The sequence below is a fragment of the Choloepus didactylus genome, chromosome 5 (assembly GCF_015220235.1).
Source record: "Choloepus didactylus isolate mChoDid1 chromosome 5, mChoDid1.pri, whole genome shotgun sequence".
NCBI classification, from domain to species: Eukaryota; Metazoa; Chordata; class Mammalia; order Pilosa; family Megalonychidae; genus Choloepus; species Choloepus didactylus.
In genome coordinates this window covers 125,725,258-125,748,421 of record NC_051311.1, presented here as the reverse complement: position 1 = coordinate 125,748,421, position 23,164 = coordinate 125,725,258, and the positions used below count along the sequence as shown (strand labels likewise).

Genomic DNA, 23,164 nt, shown 5'->3' with positions numbered 1-23,164 from the left:
ATATTAATACAATAGAATACTATACAGCAATAAGAATGACAGAATTATTGCTCCTAACAGCAACATGAGTTTTACAATGCTGAGTGAAAGAAGCCAGGCACACAAGAATTCATCTTCTATGATTCCATTTACATATCTTTCAAAACCATACAGAATTTATGGTCTAGAAATCAGGACAGTGATTGCTTTTGTAGGGTGGTTAGTGACTGGAACAGGAATGAAGGGGCATCTAGAGTGCTGATAATGTTCTGTTTCTGGATCTGCGATGCTAGTTACCAGAATGATTACTTATGATTTGTATACATTTATGATTTGTGTTCATTTCTGTATACATGTTTTAAACAAAAAATTTATATTAGAAAATCATAAAATATATAAATTATTTTTCATTATGGTGTTTCTGTTTACCTATGTTTCAAATAATATCATAATGTATACAATATGCTAAATCACAGGGAAGTTTAATATACAGCTGAAAGCCATTGTGATTTCCAGTAAAACAGGGTTCATCTCAGTGTAACTGTGAGCATTTGAGCAGGTTCTGTGCCTTTCTCTTCAAGGTATTTTTCCTCTCGTGTTGGAACTGTGTCCCAGTTCATAGAGGTAAATGTCATCACTGATCTCTTCATGGACCTTACAAAAACAGCATCTTCTGGATCATCAAACACAGTTCTGCAAGAATAGCAGTTATGTCAGAGAAAAATCAATTAGACCAAATGCATTTTTTATTTAAATGAATAAATGCTATATATTTCTATGTAATTTGTAGTATAGTACCACTGACGTGGACTCTACCAGACAAATGACTTTTAGGATAAGTAACTATTTTTGTTGTTTATTTTTAAAATAGTGTTTGAACATATCTGGGGATTTGCTATTTCAGTTTAGACCTCATATATTCTTGTATTTGTGTTTTAAAGCCAGTGTTAAATGATATCATTAAAATATTTGTAGGTATCATATATATATTAATATAAACATGCATTTTATTACAAAGATATTATTTCCCTAAATTACATTCTATAAATGTGCATGGGGATAATATTTTTCAACACTGAATCCAAAGAAAAAAATTCCTAAGTGCAAAAATAAAAAAAGAATGACTTTAAAATTCACCAATATTCATGACTTTGAAAGACCTGACTTTCATAATATGAATGATTTGCTTTTGAAAACTTCAGTTCTGGTGAATATAAAATGTTAATCTATGTAACAGCTGCTCTCACCGAACATAATTAGAGGAAAAGTAAAAAAGGAAGTTAAGCCCCTCATCTGGAATAGTTAATAATTCTTAACAAGTTTTGTTTTTTTATGAATAAAATTACCCTTTAATTTACTTTGGGTTCTAATAATAATATTTAAAACTTGAATATTCCAAATAATGAAAAGTAGCTTGAACTCATCATAGAAAGACACAGTCATTTTCCCCACCTTTTGATGAGCTAGTTATTTTTGAATTCATTAAAATCTATTTTGGGAAATGGGATAATTTAGGGGGTCAGCACAATTATGAAATAATCTGATAATAAAAGATTAAAAAATCACTTACTTGTCTACATTATTCCCAAATGCAAAATCTAAAGGGAAATACATTTCTAAATTAGTATTTTTCAAATGTTTATTTAACACTTAAAAATTATGCAACAGTGCTATAAAGGAAAGGTATATAGTATGTCTTTCTATTTTCAAGGAATCATTTAGATAAATAGATGAATTTAACAAATTGATCTATTGGTACTATACTACAAATAGTATACCTATCCCCAAATTAATACCTAACCCCAAACTGAATTTTTCTTAGATATAATTATTTTTTGCCTTAGATATTGGAGCAAATTCTTTAATACAATACAAATCTCAAACCCTGAGAACAGAATGCTTAATCAGTTTAGTTATCAATGGAATTCAAATGGGAATTTTTATAATTAAGATACTGAAGCCCATGTGCATAAACTTATCCTTTTTCCATACAGGCACATGCATCTATAAATGGACAGAGAGACCAAACAAGTAGACATATTTAGGGCTATTTAACCCATATAGATTCTTGGCACTAACTTCAAAGAAATGGAATAAACAAATCCTAGCTCACAAATCCGTATCTTCCTTAGCTTCCAAGCTCAAAGACTTTTCCTCAAAGCCCGGCTTTCTTATATCTTCCAGAGATTGTCATTGCTTTGTTTATTCCTCTCCAGAAGGCCTAGTGCCAGGTTAGATATGGAATTTACCAGCACCTGTTGGGCCACCAAAGCCCACAATATGTGCTCTTGCCAATCCACAAGCAGCAGAGAGTGCCAGACCAGGGCAGAAAGCACGTAGCCTCTGCCTTAGTGCAGTTCGTGGCATCACGCCATCCACAAGTGGCTGACCCGTCTTCCATGCCCTCTCTGATCACCCCAGACTATGTTTCTTTTTCTACATTTTTAATTACAAAGCACACATTTTGCTTATAATAACAATGAAAATGGAGTGTAAAAGGTGAAATCTCGCTTTTATCTTTCCAATTCCTCTCATCAGAAGTACTGCTATCAAGATTTTTGTATGTATTTTTCCAGCCTCCTCTATGTATACATGCAAAGGTATAATCGCACATATACATATATACAGAAATTTTTATTTTGAAAAAATTCTAATTTTTTCATTACTCTGCATTACATTATTAGCAATGTGTTAATATTCAAAATATACCATGGAATAGTTCTATAATGGAATAGTTTGTATTGAATGAAGGGGCCGTAATTTTATTTCACCATTTAGATTGTTTCCACTTTTTTTTTTTTGCTTTTATTTAAAAAGTTGCAATGAACAGCCTTATACACATAAATTTGCCCATCTGTGCAAGCACTTCTGTAGGAGAGATACTTCATATTGCATTGCTGCATCAAATGATTTATACACGTTATGTATTGATAGACATTGCCTTATGGTCGTCCAAGAAAGCTGAACCAGTTTACACTCCCATCAATAATATACAAATTGTGCTCTTTCCTCCCTTCACCTTCACTAACCTTTTAAACTTTTGTCTACCTGTTGGATGAAAATGATATCTCATTTTAATTTGCATTTATCTTATCATACTAAGGCTGATCATTGGACATTTACATCTATTTCCTTCTATGTCTTGTCTGTATCTTTTGTCAATTTTCCTTTTGGGAGTTTTCAAATGGATTTTTAGATAGTATGGGCATTAACATCTCATTGTTATATATATTATGAATATTTCCTCCAATTCCTCCAATCTTGTTTTTTAATTTTGTTCCCATACTATATAATTGTTTCATTTTTATGTAGCTAAATCTGTCAACTTTTTCTTTTTATGGCTTCTAGGTTTTGTGTCAGGTTTTGATTGGTCTTCTTCATCTCAGGAATATAAAAGCATTTTCTTCCAGTACTTTTCAAATTCATTTACATTTAAGAGGCTAACAGGATAATTCAACTGAGTAAGCACGTGGTATGTGTCAGATCAGGCATCACAATGTTTTACATACTTTTTCTCAATTAAGCATCACAACAGTCAAGGAAGATATTATCACCATTTTAAAAATCAGAAGGCTGAAGCCAATCCAAAATAAAATTTGTAATCATTAGCAGAGCTGGTATTCAAATCCAGGGAAGTTTGATCCAACAGACTGTGTTCTTACCTCTGCACTGGTTGTTCTTTAACATGAGTGTGCATCAGACTCACATGAAAGTCTTGTTCAAACAGATTCTGATTTAGTACATCTAGTTTGGGGCAAGAATTTGCATTTGTAACAAGTTCTTAAGTGATGCTGATGCTGCTGATTTGGAGACCACACTTATGAGATCTACTGCTCTACAATATACTCTTCTGGTTCCAGAACATGTGCTATAGATATTAATTCCATTCTATGGGGATTAAAGGGCATAGAGGAACAAGTTCCATGACACCATGAGGAAACATACAAATTGGGACATTCTACAATATAACTGGCCAAGTTCCTTCAAAAAAGTCATGGGAAAATATTTAGGGTAACTATTAGAAATTAAAAGAGACTAACAAACCGTAACAACCAAAGTAATTCATGACCCTTGACTGGATCCTGATTTGGGGTGGATGGGGGGGGAACCTCAACAAAAACAGGTATAGAAGGCATCTTGGGACAATTGGGAAAATTTGAATATGGATTATATATTACATCCTATTAATGAATTATTTTTTTCCTTAGGTGTGATAATGTCTATGTGATTTTGTAGCAAAATGTCCTTATTGCTAAACTTGCAGGCTAAACTGTTTAGGAGTGAAGTGTCATGATGTCTGTTAACTGAAACATTTAAATGGTTCAGCAATATATTGAAGTCTCCAGCTTACATTTAGTTAGGTATGACCAATGAGGTGTCAGCTTCTGGGGAGGCCCATCCTTTCTGAATAAAAAGGCAAAGCCTCATATATGGAGGAGGGCAGATATGATAGAATATTAACAATTGTTGAATATGCATGGTTATATACAAGTGTACATTGTACTATTCTTTAAACTTTTTCTACACTGGAAAATGTTCACAATAAAAAGTTAAGGGTAAAGTCTCTATTTCTTCCTCATTCTTTTTCTTTTTATCCTCTTACTCATTCTTGAATAATAATTTAGTTGGTTATAGAATTCTTGGATGACCATTACTTTCCTTCAGCATTTCAAAGGTCACTGATGTCCATAACTGCAGTTGAAGATTTTGTTGTGAATCTGTTACTTTTTGTATGTAATGTGCATTTTCTCTCTCATTGCTTTACGATCTTCTTTTTCCCTTTGGTGTAGAATATTTTTTTACGTGTATTTTTTTTTTGGATTCATCTATCTGATGAATCTAAGAATTCATATAATTTATCAATTTAGAAAAATTCCCAGCCAGTATCACTTCAAACATCATCTTCCCCTCAATGTCTCAATGGCAGGAATTATTACTAAACTTATATTGGACCTTCTTTTTCTGGTGTCTTCTTGTCTCAATTTCTAATTAATGTCTTCTATGTTGCATTCTAGGCAATTTCCTCAAAACTATATTCCAAATTAAAAATTTCCCTTCATCTCAGAATAACTATTTGGTTCTTTTTCAAATGTATGTTGTCTCTTTGGCAAAATGTCACGAGGAAAAAGCTTTCCTCTTTTTACATTTTTAATCACTCCACCCCACTCACACCCCGCTTTTTTCTTCCCAGAATAGCTCTATGATGCTGGTGGTACAATAGTCACTGTGTAACCAAAAAAACACACTAAGAATGGCAGAACAACAACAAAAAATAGATGTATTCTTCAACCCTGGCAACATGATGGAAGTTGTGAGCTAAACCAGATACCCTACCTTTGTACACTGTTACATGAGAAAAACAAACCCTTATTTGTTTAACTGTAGTTTGACTTATTTTACATATAAGAAACACTCTGATGAAATAGTATTGAAGATATTCAAGTTATACTTGCATATAATGTTTGTATGCCTGAGTACAAACAAAATATTAACTGTTAATATGTGGGTGGAGGAATTGCAGATAATCTTTCTTTTTAATATTTTTTCTGTATTTTCCAAAATTTCTTTTAATTGGTGAAACTGTCCTGTTATAATGGTGGTTGTAACAATTACAGGTTACTTACTGAGCCCTTTACACCATGGTAGGTACTGGAGTAAGGGCTTCAGTGTATTACCTCATTATTATCTCATTACCTCAATTTAATGTACTCAAGTGAAGATGGAAATTACATATTCACTTTAATTAGACTAATAAAATTATAAAATTGGGAATTATTCCACTATCAGGTAGTTTATTATAAATTGTAATTATTATTATTATTAGGTAACTCAGAAGATTGAGGAATTTTAATTTCATTATTTTTCAAAATACCTGAAGGTACTTTCTGGGCTGGTTTTTGCTTAAATGGTGACTTAGGATCCCATGAGGCATCTACTTTTCCTCCAAATGCTATCGAATGGAGAAGATGAGACTTTTCATGGTTAAAAATGGTAATCATTGATCTTCTTTCTTTTTCTGTAACTTCTGATAAATGCAAAAATAATTCGTGGCATTTAGATATGCAAAAAAATATTGTGATTCAAAAAATATTAACACTTTCAAAAATCTGTTTGTCTGAACTTGGTTATATGTGAACATCCTGTCAAAACTAATTTCTAAAGGCAGTATCACAGGTATTTCCATAATCTGACAAATGCTCAATATGTGCCCCTCCTGTCACAAGGCACGGATCAATCCTGCAGTCTGATGCAGCCCAGACACTTTTACCCACATCACTAAGAGCGGTAGCTATGGTGTGTCTCTTCATTTCCTCATGGCTGAGAAGAGAGGAGCTATAGACATAAGGTCCTGATATATCCTCATGAAAAAAAAAAAGTCAACCATAAATTATTGAAAATGTTCAAACCTTTATAGAGATAGACAGGTAGATAGGTAGGTTAAAAAGCACTTGGAGTAAATTAGGTCTCTAAAAACATAAAATGGAATGCACTGAGATTTTCTTTTGTGACTTGTATAAATCAGACATACTAGTTTATACAGTGTCTAAAGATTTATTCCTCAAGAAGTTATCATTGGCTCTATCAGTTTAATGTATATTTACAGAATTTCAAAAAAAAAACATGAATTTTAGAACTTAAATAGGCCTTAGGAGATTTAGTACAATTCCGTCCTTTTAGAAATAAGAAATTAAGGTGAGGCAGTAAATGATTCGGCATCCAACACATTAACGTCAAAACCAGGACCTCTCCTCACTCTCTGTTTGATGGTCTTTCCAATAAACTGGTAGAGACAAATCCCTAAACTAGGGCAAATTTCAGATGGCAAAAATTTTAAAAATAGGTAATTAAAAAACTTTCATTTGCAAAAAAAAATTAGTTTCAAAGGTGTTCCACAGTTTTAAACCACTGAATTATAAGACTGCTTCTCAAATACTTCTCTACAAGCAAGAGATAGCCTTACGATTTCGGTCAAGCACCTCTACTCCTGGAAGGTGGTAGATTATATATAAACGGTAGAAGTTATATTGAGTCAAAGGGTTTTGGTAGAGACCTGCAAAGGAAGAATCCAAATTAAGATGTCAGATTTAACAATTAATTTTATTTATCACTTGATAAAGTATAGGGAATTGCAGGTTTATGTAAAACATAAAGATATGTAAAGCTCTGCTTCATAGACCAAACCCTTGGCCTCACCAAACCCTCAGTTTTTCAGAGCAGCCCTTATTTTTCCTATCTGTTAAATTCATTCAACAAATATTTATTGAGTGCTTACTATCTGCTAGGCATTGGGCTGGGTGTGGAGACAGATCATTGACCTATACCTGACAAATGAAGAAAATATTTCCATGTCCATAAGTAAATTAGAAAAGGAAGAACTAGCTGTATGGGAGTCTTGACTCGACTCTTTTTTCAAGTATTTGTCTACTCGGTTCCCTTCTCCATGCCTCAAAGCTCACAAGAGTGCACTTTGTGGAGATGGGGCAGCAATACGATATGCCTTGCTCTAATATAAATTTCTTCCTCACTATCAACAATAATTCAAAATATGTAAATGCCAGAAGCAGTTTCAGATCTCAGCAGGAGCAGAGCAGGGTAGATGTGTGGACTGGCATCCTTACTGCCTCTGATGAGATGCGGGTGGCTTTGAGGTTCTTGTGTGCAAAAGCTAAGATAAGTAATGAATCATACTCTCCAGTACGGTGGCTGGAGGTAAGACGGCATTTCTAAATCACACCCCTTAAGAATCAGCATGTTGGTACATTAAAAAAAAAAATCTTCAAATAGAAGTTGTAAGGTTTTTTTTTTATTTCTCAGGAAAAAAGTTAAGTATTTTCTCTATTAGATAATGTTAAATAGGGGACAAATACAGTGTAAAATAAAAATTTCCAGTTAGGAAATTTAGATTTGGATTCTGCCTACATGCAATTTCTGGGAAATATGTCTGCTGATAACCACTAGATGGCAGTAACAGAAAGAGCTCTGACTATTGTGCAAATATAGCACTTAACATGAGGTTCATTTAATGTACATGCTAAATTCAAGAGTATTGCTGGGGCATTTGACAATCTACAAAATGCAGAGAGGTTTGATTAAAGCATGAAAATATTAAGAATTGAAAACCCATAAAATAGCTGCTTGGTATTAAAAGACCAGTCTGAAACCTAAAGACTGGGAGGTGAGGGGAGGCTGTGCTAAAAGACAGCCAACTACTTAGATGAGAACTAAAAAAGTTTATCATCTGGATGCTTTCTCTGTAGATCATAAAACATCCTGATATTTATTGTATAAACACAAACTATTATGGCTAAAAAAAAAAATCATATCTAGCTATTCCCCATGGAAAACACGAAATTTAGAGGGTCTTAAAACAGACAATAGAAGACACTTGGTGCAAAGTGAGGACTGGTATAAGAGGAAACGTAGAACCAGGAGCAACAGAGAAATTTAAAAGAAAATATGTATATATTGGTAAAATGAGAAGAAAAATGAAATGGAAATTTTCCAAAATTCCTTAAGTGACAAAAATGGCTTGAATTTTAATTTATAAAGGAATTTAAAGTGTTAAATTGCTACAGGACTACAGGATAGAGAATTGAACAGATGTATTTTAAATCAGTAATAAGGACAGTTTTTTAAAAATCCACAGGGATCACACATTTTAGTGTGAGCTAGAGGGTAGAGAAAAGGATATCCTTAAGAATATAAAAGCAAAACACAATTGTTTTTTATTGAGGGTTTAGGAGGAAGAAAAAGTCACAAATGCTTTTAATGCAGAAGTCTGCTCTGTGGTTAGTGTCTTGAGGAATCACATTTGATACCTCATAACCCTGTAATACATAATAGCAGCTGGGAGTGGAGTTATGCACATGATATTAATGGCAAATGGACTAATAGCTTTCAATGATGTTTATTCTTGATCTACTCTTTTCCCCCTTAAAACCTTACTATTTTATTTTGACTTTTTGTCCCAGTCCTTAGTTAAGTAACTTTTTGTGTAAATGTAAAAACTCTTAACTTCAGCTAAATAAAACACAAAACTCGTGTTCACTATTTTTAAATTACTTATTAGGAAAGTGCCTCAATACTTTGTGTGCTTGTGGCAAGTCACCATTCATCACATGATAAAGTAAAATCTGAGTGACAGCAAGTCAGAAAACTGGGCTGTTAGCCCAGCCTTTGCCTAAATTAAGTTTTTTAAAAAAAAAAAAGAATTAATTAATATGAAAGGCATTTCATCTTTATTTTTCTTCTCTTTTTTTCTAGCTCTTAAATTTTGGAAGGGAGCGATCACATTTTCAACTGTCTCTTTTCTTCTATACTATTAAACATTTAACATTTCAGATTTATGAGTTTTGGAATGATGCTACTAAAATTAACATAAATTAAGTTTCTAAGATATGAAATCAGTTTCCTGTGTCTGAAAGTTCTAAAGGCCTTCTATGATATATAGGCACATTCCTTTAGAAACTATGAATGTAAAATTCCTTACACTTTCACTTTCAATAGGTTAATACTATTTAATCCACCTTCCCTCTAGGCTACTTATAGAGTACACCTCAGTGGCGCCAGCAACTGTCTTGCTTATCTTAATTTGGGGCTCTGAGTCTAAGCAATTTACATTTATCCAATAATATATCTAAATAGCTAGCTACCTGACTACGTACACTTGAGTTACATGAGTTACATGTGTGAAGCTACTTATTATTAAAACAGATAAGAAAAGAGAAAAAATCAACTAAGTATTCCATTCCAGTAAATATTTTTAAACTTTTAAATTTGAATTTAAAGTTGTTTACATGAACCCAAATGTTTTTAAGGCAGCCTTTGAAGAATGTTCATGTAATTAATAAGATAGCAATGCACCCATTTTAATAGATGGGGGAAATAACATGAAGAGGTTAAAAGCAATTATATTCTGTGCCTATACAGAATAGCCTAGGGAAGTTCAACTGTTGATCAGAAACCAAGATTTTAAGGTTCTGGGTCAAAGTTACATAGTAAGGTCAGCATCACCACCTTATTTTAACTAAAATCAGTGAGAAATCATGCACCATATGCTTTTATCAAATAAGGAAATTATCCCCAAATTTTAAAAGGCAAAAAATAGGATAAAGCAGGGAATGAGGAAGATGGAAGGGTCAGAACATTCTCTTCTTCAGGACAAATAGCAGTGAAAGACCCCAGCTGGTTCTTTCTGTTCCAAAGATTGGTTTGTTATTAGGAGGGGAGGAGGAGTAGCCCCATCTTGAGAGACATTTCAGGTAAAAAGGCTCAAATGAAGAGCCCTTTGAGGTCATGGTCCCATCCTCACCTCCCAGCATCCCCCTTAGCTCCCTGGCTGTGCTTGCCATCAGCAGTGGACTGAGACCCAGTGATGAAGAGTAAGACAGGTTTAAGAGCAGAACCCATAGACACAGGGGAAGCTCTCCTGAAAGGGACGCTCCCTGTCTCCAGTGGCTAATCCTGGAAGCTCTGCTAGGAAGGAGGTCTTAAAAATTTTGGAATAGAAGGGGTCTAGGGGCGTATTTTCCAGCATGAAGTTTAATGAAACACAGAGGAATTTAGGAGAAATGAAGAGGCTGAAGGTTCAGAAACAGAAGAATGAGTTAAATTTTTTTGTTGGCATTGGTGTTGGCAGTAGTGTTTTTTCCTTAGTGGTGGAAAAGGGGCAGGAAAACAAGGTTTGTGAACCATTAAGTGGTTCTTTGACATACAGAGATTATGATTTAGAAGGAGGATAGAGGAGGGAGGGAAGGGGGAAATGGAGCTGAGGAGGAAGGGTATAGAAAGGTAGACTGCCTGGAGAAAAGAGGTGGGGCACTCTTGACTCAGTCTAAAAGTCAGGAATTCCAGTTACCAGGACCTCACACCCAGCAACTGTGCAGGCCTCCCTGAAGCTCCCAGCCATGTGTCTCCTAGGCAATTACTTGGCAATTCTCCTCATAAATGCCAGTGGAGGCATTTATGGATTAGAGGTTCACCCTCCAGGCTATTTTCTCACCCTCTGAAGAACTTGTGTTTGAAGTGGAATAATAATGCCTTACATTTTTATATGGTTTCACAACGTGAAAAGACAAATAAAAATCCTGACATTTGAAAAGAATGTATTTCTCCTTTTAGTTAATGAACTGAATCGAATCTGTAATTGCAAATGAGGCTCACAGAAACCTAATCTGAGGACATTACTGCACAAATAAAATTAGTGTCTAGTAAATACAAACATTTTTTCCTCTTACAATACCTATCACCAAAATGGAGGATGGGTTCAAAATGTGAATTTTTGCTACAAAGAATTTTCAGAAAATTCTTTTTTTGTGGTTGGACATAGCATTTTCTCCATTTCAAAAATATGACCCTCCTCAGTTGGAACAATCACATAACTTGAATTACTTCACTGTGATTTTAAGTAAAGGGCACTTACACTGCCAGGACAGGTACAACGTGGACATTATACTACCAGGCCACCACTGGAGCCTTTGAAAGAATTAGAAAAGGCATCTCCTAAGAGCCCCCTACCTCAGGGCTGACACAGTTCTGTGCTTGGGTACACAGGTGATCAGTGGGGCATGGGCTCACCCCACTCCAGAGGTGGGCACCTTTGTTCAGGGCACAATCCTCTTCGCAACTGTTTACTACTATCCAGATGATGTTACAAAAGATAAATTTGCTTAAATCATTAAGTTCTTAGATTTGGTAAATTGTCCCAATGGTTTCTAAGCAAGCCACTCCAGCTCTCTAAAAAATATTTAGGCTAAGATTGACAAAGCTACAAGTTCCATAAAAGTCCAGACTGGGTCTTGTTCACCTTTGTATTCCCATTATCTAGTAGAGTGTCATGTAGTAAATATGCAATCAATATTTATTGAATGAATGAATAACAAACACTGAATGAATAAATAAGTGATAAATAAATGAAACAAGGCATGAGTTTAAGTTTTAGCATTCCTTAGTAGTTTGGTTAAATCTCTGAGCCTTGAATTTCCATTACAAAGGGAATGATTCTAGTCATCTTGTAGGATTGCCATGAAGATTTAAGTGAGATCATGCTAAGAAAACATTTTCCTCCAAAGGAAAGACATTCAAAGATGTTATTATAATGATTATTTATTTAAAATGGCAGTTATATTTTCTTGAGTCTATTAACTACTTAGCAGAATTTCTAAACTGTATGTATCTTACTTCATTATGTAATTTACATAATCCATAATAAACGAAATTTTGTTTTGGTTGCTGTTTCAAAATATTATTGATGAGAAATACTTTCTAAAAAAGTGTTTAACAGAGTTATCTTAATGTTTAAAGTGGCCCTGAGAGGTAGCTATTAGCCCCATTTTATAGAAAAAAGGATAAAAGAGAGTTGCGGATCTACTATAATCAATCCTTTAATTATAAAAGCTATTGGTCAGCATAGAAGGGCTAGATAATTCAAATATGTAGGGCAGTCCTGATTCTTTCATAAAAGACAAGAAAGCTGTAAGAAATTCCTAACAGCAGCCTCATTGTCTCTAAAATTAATAAGGAATTGCCATGACCTTGGTATGATTTTAATATATGCATTAAAAGAATCTACCTAGAAACACACAAATCAATTTCCTCAACCCATTAGACATAACTGAAAACACTGAAAATGTATGAAAAATTTATGGTCACTATCTATATATTGATCTAATGAAGACTTCCACCATAACATCAGTTTACATGTGTACAAAACAATGTCTCAGATGAAGCGAGAAAAACATTTCATGACATTAATATAAAAATGTCTCCAAACTCAAAGTTTGAAAAACCATTCATATATCTAAGGGTCTTTTACCTTGGTATGCCTAGAACACTTTTCTTATATTATGGTTGGGTACATACTTATTTCCCCTTCAGAATCATAAGCAAGTAAGGACTGTGTAGTATTTGTTTTTTCCAACCTATCTCTCACCTCTCAAAACTGAGGACAATTCCTTCCTGGATGTGAGTCAATATACGTGAATGAAATTTGCTGGTTATTCAAGGCTTAAAACATACTTTTTATCGTATCAGCTTTATTTATAATTCACATACCACACACTTCACCCATTTAGTTACAATTCAGTGGGTTTTAGTATATTCACAGAGTTGTGCAACCATCACCACAGTAAAATTTTAGAATATTTTCATCACTCCCAAAAGGCACTCTGTCCTCTTTATGTGTCACCACTCAACCCCCTTATTCTCCCCAGCTGTAGGCAAACACTAATCTATTTTTAAATGGGACTAACAGCTTCCTCCCAGGGTTGCTGTCATTATAGATTTGCCTATACTGGATATTTTACATAGATGGAATCATATAATATGTGTTTAAGAATTGATTTTGAGATAAAATTAAAAATACAGATTTAACATGTATATCATCCTTTGTTACCTACATCATTTTCATTTGAAAGATCATATCATTTTGCAAAAATCTTTTTAACCCATTATTCTTTCAAAATCATGTCTTAAAAATAAGATTTAGTCTTATTTTCAGTAATATCTAAGTACTTTAGATATAATTATTGCTCTTCCAATATTAAACTTGAAAAATGGAAAAAATTCTTTGTATTATTATTATTATTACTTATGGTCATAAATAATTTTAAATTGATACTTAGGTTCTTCAGATTTAGCATTCCCTTTAATTCCTTCATTGCTGCATCAATGTTTGTTAACTCATTGTGGTGTAGCATGAGGATATGCAGCGAAGGCAAATAGTGCAGGCCTAAAAAAAAAAAAAAGATTCTTACAAGATTTTAAATGTTTTTAATATTATTTAGATGATTAACTAAAGCAAAGAATATATTACAGGTGGTTAAGGAGGAAAGATTCTTAATATTGTACATTATTATTAAGAACACAACAAGGCATAAAATTTCCAATAATCAATTGCAATGTGGGACTATAGAGTCCATTTGTTTCCATTGTTATCGTTTAAATTTTTTTTTTCCTGTATAAATGATTTTGTTTGGTTGTTTGCTTTGGGTGGAGTTATTTTCTTTCTTCTTTTGGCAAATGTTACTTAGATTTATAATGCCAATCTAACAGCACTTTTCTTAAAATGAAATGTAAATAAAAACATTGCCAAATAAGAGATTCCATCACATATATTTAACAGAAAAGTTTAATCATATTTTTGCCCATAATCAGCAATACCACAGTTAAAGGTTATCACGTCTTTGAAAACTTTTTCAATCGACAGAGAAAATTGAAGACATACCTTCTATATCAAATATTCCGTTGTTATTTAGATATAGTTCTGTTAGACAGTAGTTTCTAATTAGAAATTTTATCCCATGAAGCTGAAAATGAAAGTTAGAGAAAAATATGTTTTCTACATTAATTTTATATATATTTTTTCAATTTTTAATTTTTTGTAGTAAGATCATAGACATTTGAACTTTGCTGTCATAATTATTTTAGCCCTAGACTGTCCTTTAGAACAGGGTGATAAAAAAGATGTTTTAAGCTAATTTAAAACAAGCTTCTCTTACCACATCTAGACCAAACTCCCTTGCATGGTTTTCAAAGCCTCTGTAATCTGGACTAGCCCTTTTGCTCTAACAATTCTTTTCCCAGTTCTGCACCATATATTTTCATATATACAGATCCATATCTACAGCTCCATATATACAGATCCATTAAGTCACCAAAAACATTATGAATTGCCTATTAAGTGCCAAGGCTCTCTCCTCAGATAATGCCAAGTCCATTTCCAATCTGTTTATGAGTAATGATTTTCTTTCCTGCATATCTTCTCTTCCTGCTACATTTCTGATCATTCTTAAGGACAAGCCCCATGACAGCAAAGCACACCACACCATACATGAGCATGCTGCATGATAGTAGGATGACATTGTTCCAGAGATTTGTGAAAACATCCTTTGATCTTGTGGCATCTCATTGCTGCCTTCTTGCTCTGTTTTGTCCTAGTTTTTGCTTCTCTGAACTTTCACTTCCTCCAGCTCCTTTTAGTCAGAGATCCTGAATGATGGTCTAATTCTGCACCATTTCGTTACGCTTGTTTATAAAGTATCTCCTCTGCTCTGGCACACCATCCTTCTGATAAAGACTTCTTAGCTAAGCTGAGGACTCTGGAATCTGAATGGAGTCAGAAAGAAACTCTGCCAGGTCCGTCCCAGTGCTAACAACTCAGAACCAGGCACTATCCACAAGTAGAAAGCAAGGCCCAATACAATCCTCTTACTCCTACATAACCTTCAAATGTTCATCTTTTTTAACAGGACCTTTTCTGATAACCCCCATGCTCATGAAACTCCATCTTCTTGACTACCTCAACATTTAGTCTGACTTGTACAACTGATCATGTGATCACAGAGTTGTGTGTCTTTCTAAAGGAAAGAAACTATAATTTTTCAGTATCTTCTCTTTCCCATTTCTCCACTCTCCTAATATATGGGGAGTCACACTTACTTTTATGGTAGATTTTGAAAATTCAGCGCAAATGAATGGGAAATAATTGAAAACAATCTTTAAAATTTCTCAAATAAGCCATACAGTATTGTATATATGATATGGGGCATTCAACTCTAAACATTATGTCTTTATGCCCACAAAGTTTGAGAATCATTGAGCTAGATTAAAGGAAGGAAGTAAAAGCAAATGTTATAAGCATTGAATTCCTAGCCTAGTTGGAAAGTGAATAAAGATCTCAAAAAATGTTTCTGGTACCCTGTAATGATAACCTTAATGTATTTTAATATTAACTCTATAACCTTAATATAAGCTAATATATTTGTTTGTTTGCAAGGATGAGACTTGGTACAGTCACAGAGGAGGGGTAGGTAGGGTCTAAGATCAGCAGGTGAATTAAATATTAGAATGATACCTTGACCATTCAGCAGAGAGAAGACCCTCATGAAATAGTTATTGATCAAGTATTTAGTGCTTTATATGTGCAGAAATATATACTCGATTGTAAATTAGTTTTGCATTTTGTGTAAAAGCTTACCAGAGGAATGAACTATGATTACCAATTAAATAGAACTATTTAGTCTTTTGTGAATAGATTTCAGATAAACAGATGCCAACCCCTCTAACTTAAGGAGCATTTATTGGAAATTTTATTCTTACTGCTCTCATATCTCAGACAAGTACATTTTAGATTTGTATCCAAGGTTTGAAAACTGGTATCTTTAACTGATTAAAATTTTCCCTTTCTATTTGCAACATTGCCGTTCATCTCACTATTTCAGACTGATTGCCACTGAATTATGTCAGCACTTGTGCAGGAGGACCACCAATAGTTTCAAGATGGCTTTTGTTAAGTCAGGAAAGGAGCCATACTTCCCAAAGGCAGGAGAAAGCATTCAAGGCAGGAAGGTGTGGGTGCCAGTTGGCTTCCTATTCTTTTCCACTTTCCCTACTGGCCTTCTGGCATCAACTTACTGCCTTCCAGTCTTCCCCTCATCACTCCCTACTCTAATAATAGCCACACCTGACATCAGCATAGGAAAAGAACATCAGTGGAAACCATGATTTTTTCTTCTCTCTTTCTTCCAGTTGCATGCCCGACCACACACTGACTGAACGTTACTAATTAGCTGAGGCTTTAATTTGTCTTGCATTACTCATTAACACAAGAAGAATTCTAATAAACCTGATAGTTTCATCTTAATGGTAGAATTATCATTTTCTCAAGAGCAATCCTTGGGACATGATTATTGGTATTTTAAGACTACATTATTTGTTGGGGTGGGGATATAAAGGAATAGACTGGTAAGAGACAAAACCAGATCTTGAGGTCCTTGGGGAACTATTGAAAGATTATGTGCAGAGGAATGTTATTGCCCAAATTTAGTTTAGGGAAAAAAAAAAAAAAAAAAAAAAAGGCAGGCTGGAAAATGGACTAGATGAGATAGTAAGTGTAATGACAGCATATAAATAAGGAGGTGATACCCTAATTCAGGAGAATTTGATGGTGGCCCAAAGTAGAATAATGGCAGTGGAAGAAGAGCAAAGTGGAGGGAATTGAGAAATGGTTCCAAGGTAGAATTCACAGGATTAAATAGACAACTGCAATGTATGAGGTTGTAAAAGCCAAGATCTAGGAACAAGAATTGGAAGACATGATGATTTTCCTGATAATTGAGCCCTTATTAAAGTAAAATTTTATTATGATTATCAATTTTAATTAAAAATATACAGTATTGATTGTAAGGATTGCCCCAGGATTGATACGTAATGTGACATTTGAAAATCATATATATTTGCTCAAGTCTTGGCACATAGCAAGTGCTTGATAAATGGTAGCTATTATTATTTATTATTATTAGCATTATTATTCTTTTTTATAGTGCAAGGAGCTCTAACATTTAAGGTAAAGCCCTGACAGGGAACCACAGAAGCACTTACAGGTAACTACAAGGGAGAAAAGTATACCAGCATAAATTTAAAATTGAGTCATTCCAGTGTGATTATGAGGACCCTGTGGATCGCACTCCCTTTGTCCAGTGTATGGATGGATGAGTGGAAAAATGGGGACAAAACCTGGATGAAGGATAGGGTGGGATGGGAGGGGTGATTTGGGTGCTCTTATTTTATTTTTATTTTTTGTTCTGATTCTGATTCTTTCTGGTGTAAGGAGGGTGTTTGGAAGTGGACTGGGGTGATGAGTGCGCGGCTATGGGATGGTGCTGTGGACAGTTGATTGTGCACCATGGATGACTGTGTGGTGTGTGGGTGTATCTCAATAAAACTGAACTAAAAAAAAATTGAGTCATTCTTTTAGAACAGTTTTTTAACCTTTGCACTACTGACATTTTTGAACCAGATAATTCTTGTTGTGGGGGGGCTATCCTGTGAATTGTAGGATGTTTAGCAGCATCCCTGGCCTCTAACAACCAGATACCAGTAACAAACCCCTCTCCGAATCATGACAATCAAAACATCTTTAGACACTGCAAAATGCCCCTTCAGGGACAAAAACCTCCCTTCAGGGACAAAATCTCTCTGGTTGAGAACTACTGATTTAGAGCCAAGGAAGGAAAGGAGAGTCACATTTATTAAGTACTTATTATGAGCCAGATACTGAGCAAGATGCTATCACAGACATTATTTAATATGGTCCTTAAAATAGCCCCATGTTGTTTTGTTTCATCCTCAGTTTGCCTAAGTGGAAACTGAAGCTCAGAGAAGAAACTTTCTCAAGGTCCAGGGATCATGAGTAGCAGAGCAAGGATTCAAACCCTAGTCTGTCTGACTCCTAAACTAAATATTGACATACGTCACAACTGGGTTCTTCTTACAAATTATGGGAAACCTTTGTATACAGTAAACCATCCAGAAGACATTATTTTGAAACTATTTTGAAGTAGATCAGATGACTAGACTGAGTAAAGGAAAATATTCAAAAAATTAATTTTCTTTTTGTATTTCAGCAATAACCCTAATATTCCTAAAATATGTATAAATTACATGCAAAAATATTTGAAATGGGAAAAAAGTAGAAAATAAATACAATAATCTCTGGACACTTCCAATTAATACAAGATGTAGCTTCACTACACACTAGGCAAACAAGTTGATAAGCTAAGCTGATAACCTGATGAAGTAGGAGTACTAGTATTGCCATATTTTAAGATGAGGCAAGTGTAGTAAAGAAAGTTAAACAGGATTCTGGGAAGATGGCGGCATAGAAAGAAGTGGAAGACTTAGTCTCCCCCAGAACAATTCATAAATGAACAAAAAACCAGTAAATAACCTGGAATGGTAGCGGGGAGACAAACGTGACTGTACACTCAACATCCACCGACATGAATTGGGAGGAATGCCTGAGATCACAGCATAAAATCTGTAAGTCAAATTGCAGACCCACATTGAGAGCCGAGAACCTAGAGCCGGGAGCCCCTCCCTCACGGAAGCCACACCGTGCACTTTCTCAGCCCAGCTCCAAGTGAGGTTTTAATATTAACAGCTCAATACAGACAGCGAATCCTCAACAAGCAGACAGAGGCTTTTGGTGACAACTGACCTTGGGAGAATCGGGGGAAATATTCTGTCTCTCACTCTCTCTCTGTGAAGAAAACCTCAGCTGCTCTCAGCCCACAAGGCGTTGCAGTAAAGAAAGCCTCACACATTCTGCATTCTGAAATGAGCTGAGAGCCCCGTGGCACAGCGAAGCGGCCCAGGGCTTCCCTAGAGGGACGGCACACACTGATGACGTAGCACGGCATCCCCCTAGGCTGAGGGAGGATCGCGGCTGGGAGGGGGGATTCTCTTGGAGAACCCAGGGGCACTACGCCAAGTCCGGTGGTTTATGGGACACCGAGAGAGAGCTGCCCTTCCTCCCTGGCCACCCGTGCGCGTGCCCCACATTCAGGGCGGGTGACTCCAGCGGCGCGCCCAGGCTGAGCTGTCCAACTGAACACACAAGAATCATTTCCCCACACTACACGAGAAAAAAGGTTGTCTGGAGGGATATAGGTGGCTCACAGACGCCATCTGCTGGTTACTTAGAGAAAGTGTACATCACCAAACTGTGTCTCTGAAAAATTAGATCGATATCCCTTTTTTTTTGATACAACTTGAAAGAACCCTATCAAGCAAAACAAATGCCAAGGGGCCAAAAACAACAGAAAATCTTAATGCGTATGATAAAACCAGATGATATGGAGAATCCAGCTCCAAACACACAAATCAAGATTTCGGAAGAAATGTTATATGTCGCAAAATTAATTAAAGAACTACAATCAAAGAACAAAAACATGGCAAAGGATTTAAAGGACATCAAAAGGACCATGGCCCAGGATATAAGCGCCATAAAAAAGACCCTAGAAGAGCATAAAGAAGACATTGCAAGAGTAAATAAAAAAATAGAAGATCTTATGAAACAAAAGAAACTGTTGGCCAAATTAAAAAGACTCTGGATATTCACAAGACTAGAGGAAGCTGAACAACATCTCAATGTCCTAGAAATCCACAGAACAGAAAATGAAAGAACGAAAGAAAGAATGGGGAAAAAATTGAAAAGATCAAAATGGATCTCAGGGATACGACAGATAAAATAAAACGTCCAAACTTAAGACTCATTGGTGTCCCAGAAGGGGAAGAGAAGGATAAAGGTCTAGAAAGAGTACTCAAAGAAATTTTTGGGGAAAACTTCCCCAACCTTCTATACAATATAAAGACACAAAGCATAAATGCCCAGCGAACTCCAAATAGAATAAATCCAAATAAACCCACCCCAAGACATATTCTGATCAGACTCTCAAATACTGAAGAGAAGGAGCAAGTTCTGAAAGCAGCAAGAGAAAAACAATTTACCACATACAAAGGAAACAATATAAGACTAAGTAGTGACTACTCAGTGGCCACTATGGAGGCAAGAAGGCAGTGGCATGACATATTTAAAATTCTGAGAGAGAAAAATTTCCCACCAAGAATATCCAGCAAAACTCTCCTTCAAATTTGAGGGAGAGCTTAAATTTTTCACAAACAAATGCTGAGAGACTTTGCCAATAAAAGACCTGCCCTACTTCAGATTCTAAAGGAAGCCCTACCAACAGACAGACAAAGAAAGGAGAAAGAGATATAGAGAATTTTAACAGACATATATAGTACCTTACATCCCAAATCACCAGGACACTCATTTTTCTCTAGTGATCACAGATCTTTCCCCAGAAGGGACCATAAACTGGGACATAAAACAAGCCTCAAGAAATTAAAAAAAAAAAAAAAAAATTGAATATACTTAAAGAACATTCTCCAAACATAATGGAATACAAATAGAAATCAATAATTTTTGAACTATGACTCCACTATTTACTTCCTACATGATAAAAAATACACAAACTCTAAGGACAAATCAATGGTTTTGAACTCAATGTAAAATATGTAATTTTAGACAACTATATAAAGGTGGAGGAATGAAGGAGTATAGGAACATAGTTTATGTGCCCTATTGAAGTGAAGGTGGTATCAAAGAAAAACAAGATTGATAGGGATTTAAGAGGTTAATTTTAAGCCCCACAGTAAACACAAAGAAATTATCAGAGAATATAACCATAGAGATGAAAAGTAGAGTTTGGGTTAAGAGAAATGGGGGAAGGGGCAATGGGAAGTTAAGAAAGGAGTGTAGGGTTGCTGTTTGAGGTGAAGGGAAACTTCTAGTAATGGATGGTGGGAAGGTGATAGCATTACAACATTCTCAATGTGATTAATCCCACTAATGGAATGCTAGGGAGGGGGTGGAATGGGAAGATTTAGGCTGTATACATGTTTCCACAATTGAAAAAAGAAAAAAAAAAAAAAAGACAGTCTAACTAGACGACAATTGAATGCTAAGGATGAACTTGGATGGGATTGGAGGGTGGAGGACAGGTGGCTCGAAGGGACACAGTTGAGACATAAGGAAAAGGAAATATAGAATGTAAGCATTGTATCATTGTTGAATCTCTTATACTTCTTAGCTGTGCTTAATGGAATTACATAAAAGAATGTTCTTGTTCATGGGAAGTGCATACGTGAATTATAGTGTATGTTCAAGGATGTATGCAGCTAACTCTCATATATTCAGAAGACACAGAAATATATGATGGATGATAGATAGGGAGGGAGGGAAAGAAATAGTGATGTGACAGCATGTTAAAGTTGGTGGACTGAGCTATCGGGGGAGGGGAGTCAGGGTATGATGGAATTCTTTGTATGGGGCTAGTATTGTTTTTGCAACTATTCATGTAACTTTGAACTTATTTCAAAATTAAAAAAAAAAAAAAAGAAAGTTAAATAACTGGCCCCGGATTACATAGTATTTGGTGGAACTGGGATTTGACAATGACTCCAGAATCCCTGCTGGAAACCACTCTACTTTACTAATGTGAAAGGCAGGAAGCTGAGCCCTCCAGCCCAACTCATTCCCAGAACCAGCTTGAGCCACTGACTTGAGTTGCTCTTTTTGGATGATGTAATCTTGATTTCTCAGATGATCTTGGTTCCTCTCAACAGTAGGCTCTAACCTGGCTGCCCTACTTCAGGCTGACTTTGGGTCCCAGACACTGTCCTATCCTTGCCCAATGCCGTAAAAGGTGTTTTCATTTGCTTCTCAAGACATACCAACAGAACATAAACAGATGCAAATGCTTCTGATATGGGTTGAATTGGTGTCCTCCCAACAGATGTGTTCAAATCCTAACCCAGGGTCCAGTGAATGTGATTTTATTGGGAAATAGGGCATAATCAAGATGATGTCAAATTGAATTAAGGAGCATCCTAATCCCTGGTGTCCTTACAAGAAGGAAATCTGAACACAGATGCATGCACAGAAGAAGGCCATGTAGATACAAGCAGAGACTGTAGTGATGCAACTTCAAGACAAGAAATGCCAAGGATTTGCCAGCAAACACCAGAAGCTAGAAACCCCTACAGGTTTAAGAGGAGGCATGGCCCTGTTGACACCCTGATTTCAGATTTCTAGCTTCCAGAACTGTATATACAATGTATTTTTGCTGTTTTAGCCACCTACTTTGTGGTACTTTGTTATGGCAGCTCTAAGAAATTAATACAGTTACCAATCAATCCAAACTAAAAGAACTACCCAACAATAGCACTAAGTAACCGCATATACAAGTAAGTGCACTTGCTCTTGACAAAGAAATAGAAAATAAGAGAGAAAATGTAAGAAAATTAAAGCACCAGGGCAGTAGTTCAATATTCGCATAGTAGGAGTTCCAGAAAGAGAGAATAGTGAAGAGGAAGAAGCTAACAAAATACTTCAAGAAAATTTCTCAAAAATGAAAGACATGACTTTCCCAATTGCAAATTCCCAAGCTCAGCACAATGAATAAAAATAGAACCACTCCAAGGCACATCATTACGAAATGTCAGAACACCAAGGACAATGATAAGATCTACAGGTTTCCAGACAGGAACACACACACTCAGGCCACATACAAAGGATCAGGACTCAGCATGGCTTTAACTCCTCAACCACCACACTGATAAGTAGTAGACAATGGAGATATGCCTTATCAGCAACCTAGAATTCTATCAGCCAAACAAGGCAAAATATTGGTCCAAATATGACACTCAAAATGAACACAATTGCTATTCCTGCTACTTAAAAATTTTACCACTCATACCCCTTTCTCAGGAAGTCACTGGAAAATGTACTCCATCAAAGCAAGGGAATAAGTGAGAAAAAAAGATGTGATACTCTGAGAAA

At 35.4% G+C, this 23,164-nt stretch overlaps 1 protein-coding gene across 3 annotated transcripts in view; it reads right to left on the bottom strand.

The window, feature by feature from the left end:
* LRRC72 (leucine rich repeat containing 72) overlaps positions 1-23,164 on the bottom strand; it is an 81,983-nt gene continuing 58,819 nt past the window's right edge. The window contains exons 4-9 of one of the 3 annotated variants that reach the window (XM_037836833.1): positions 14,204-14,285; positions 13,598-13,708; positions 6,941-7,030; positions 5,852-6,004; positions 1,550-1,577; positions 1-672 (exon numbers count right to left, since the gene is read on the bottom strand). In XM_037836833.1, coding sequence (XP_037692761.1) covers positions 507-672; positions 1,550-1,577; positions 5,852-6,004; positions 6,941-7,030; positions 13,598-13,708; positions 14,204-14,285 — 630 coding nt within the window. In that variant the 3' untranslated portion in view covers positions 1-506. The remainder of the gene's footprint in view (positions 673-1,549; positions 1,578-5,851; positions 6,005-6,940; positions 7,031-13,597; positions 13,709-14,203; positions 14,286-23,164) is intronic. The other 2 variants (XM_037836831.1, XM_037836832.1) reach the window with 2 other exon arrangements.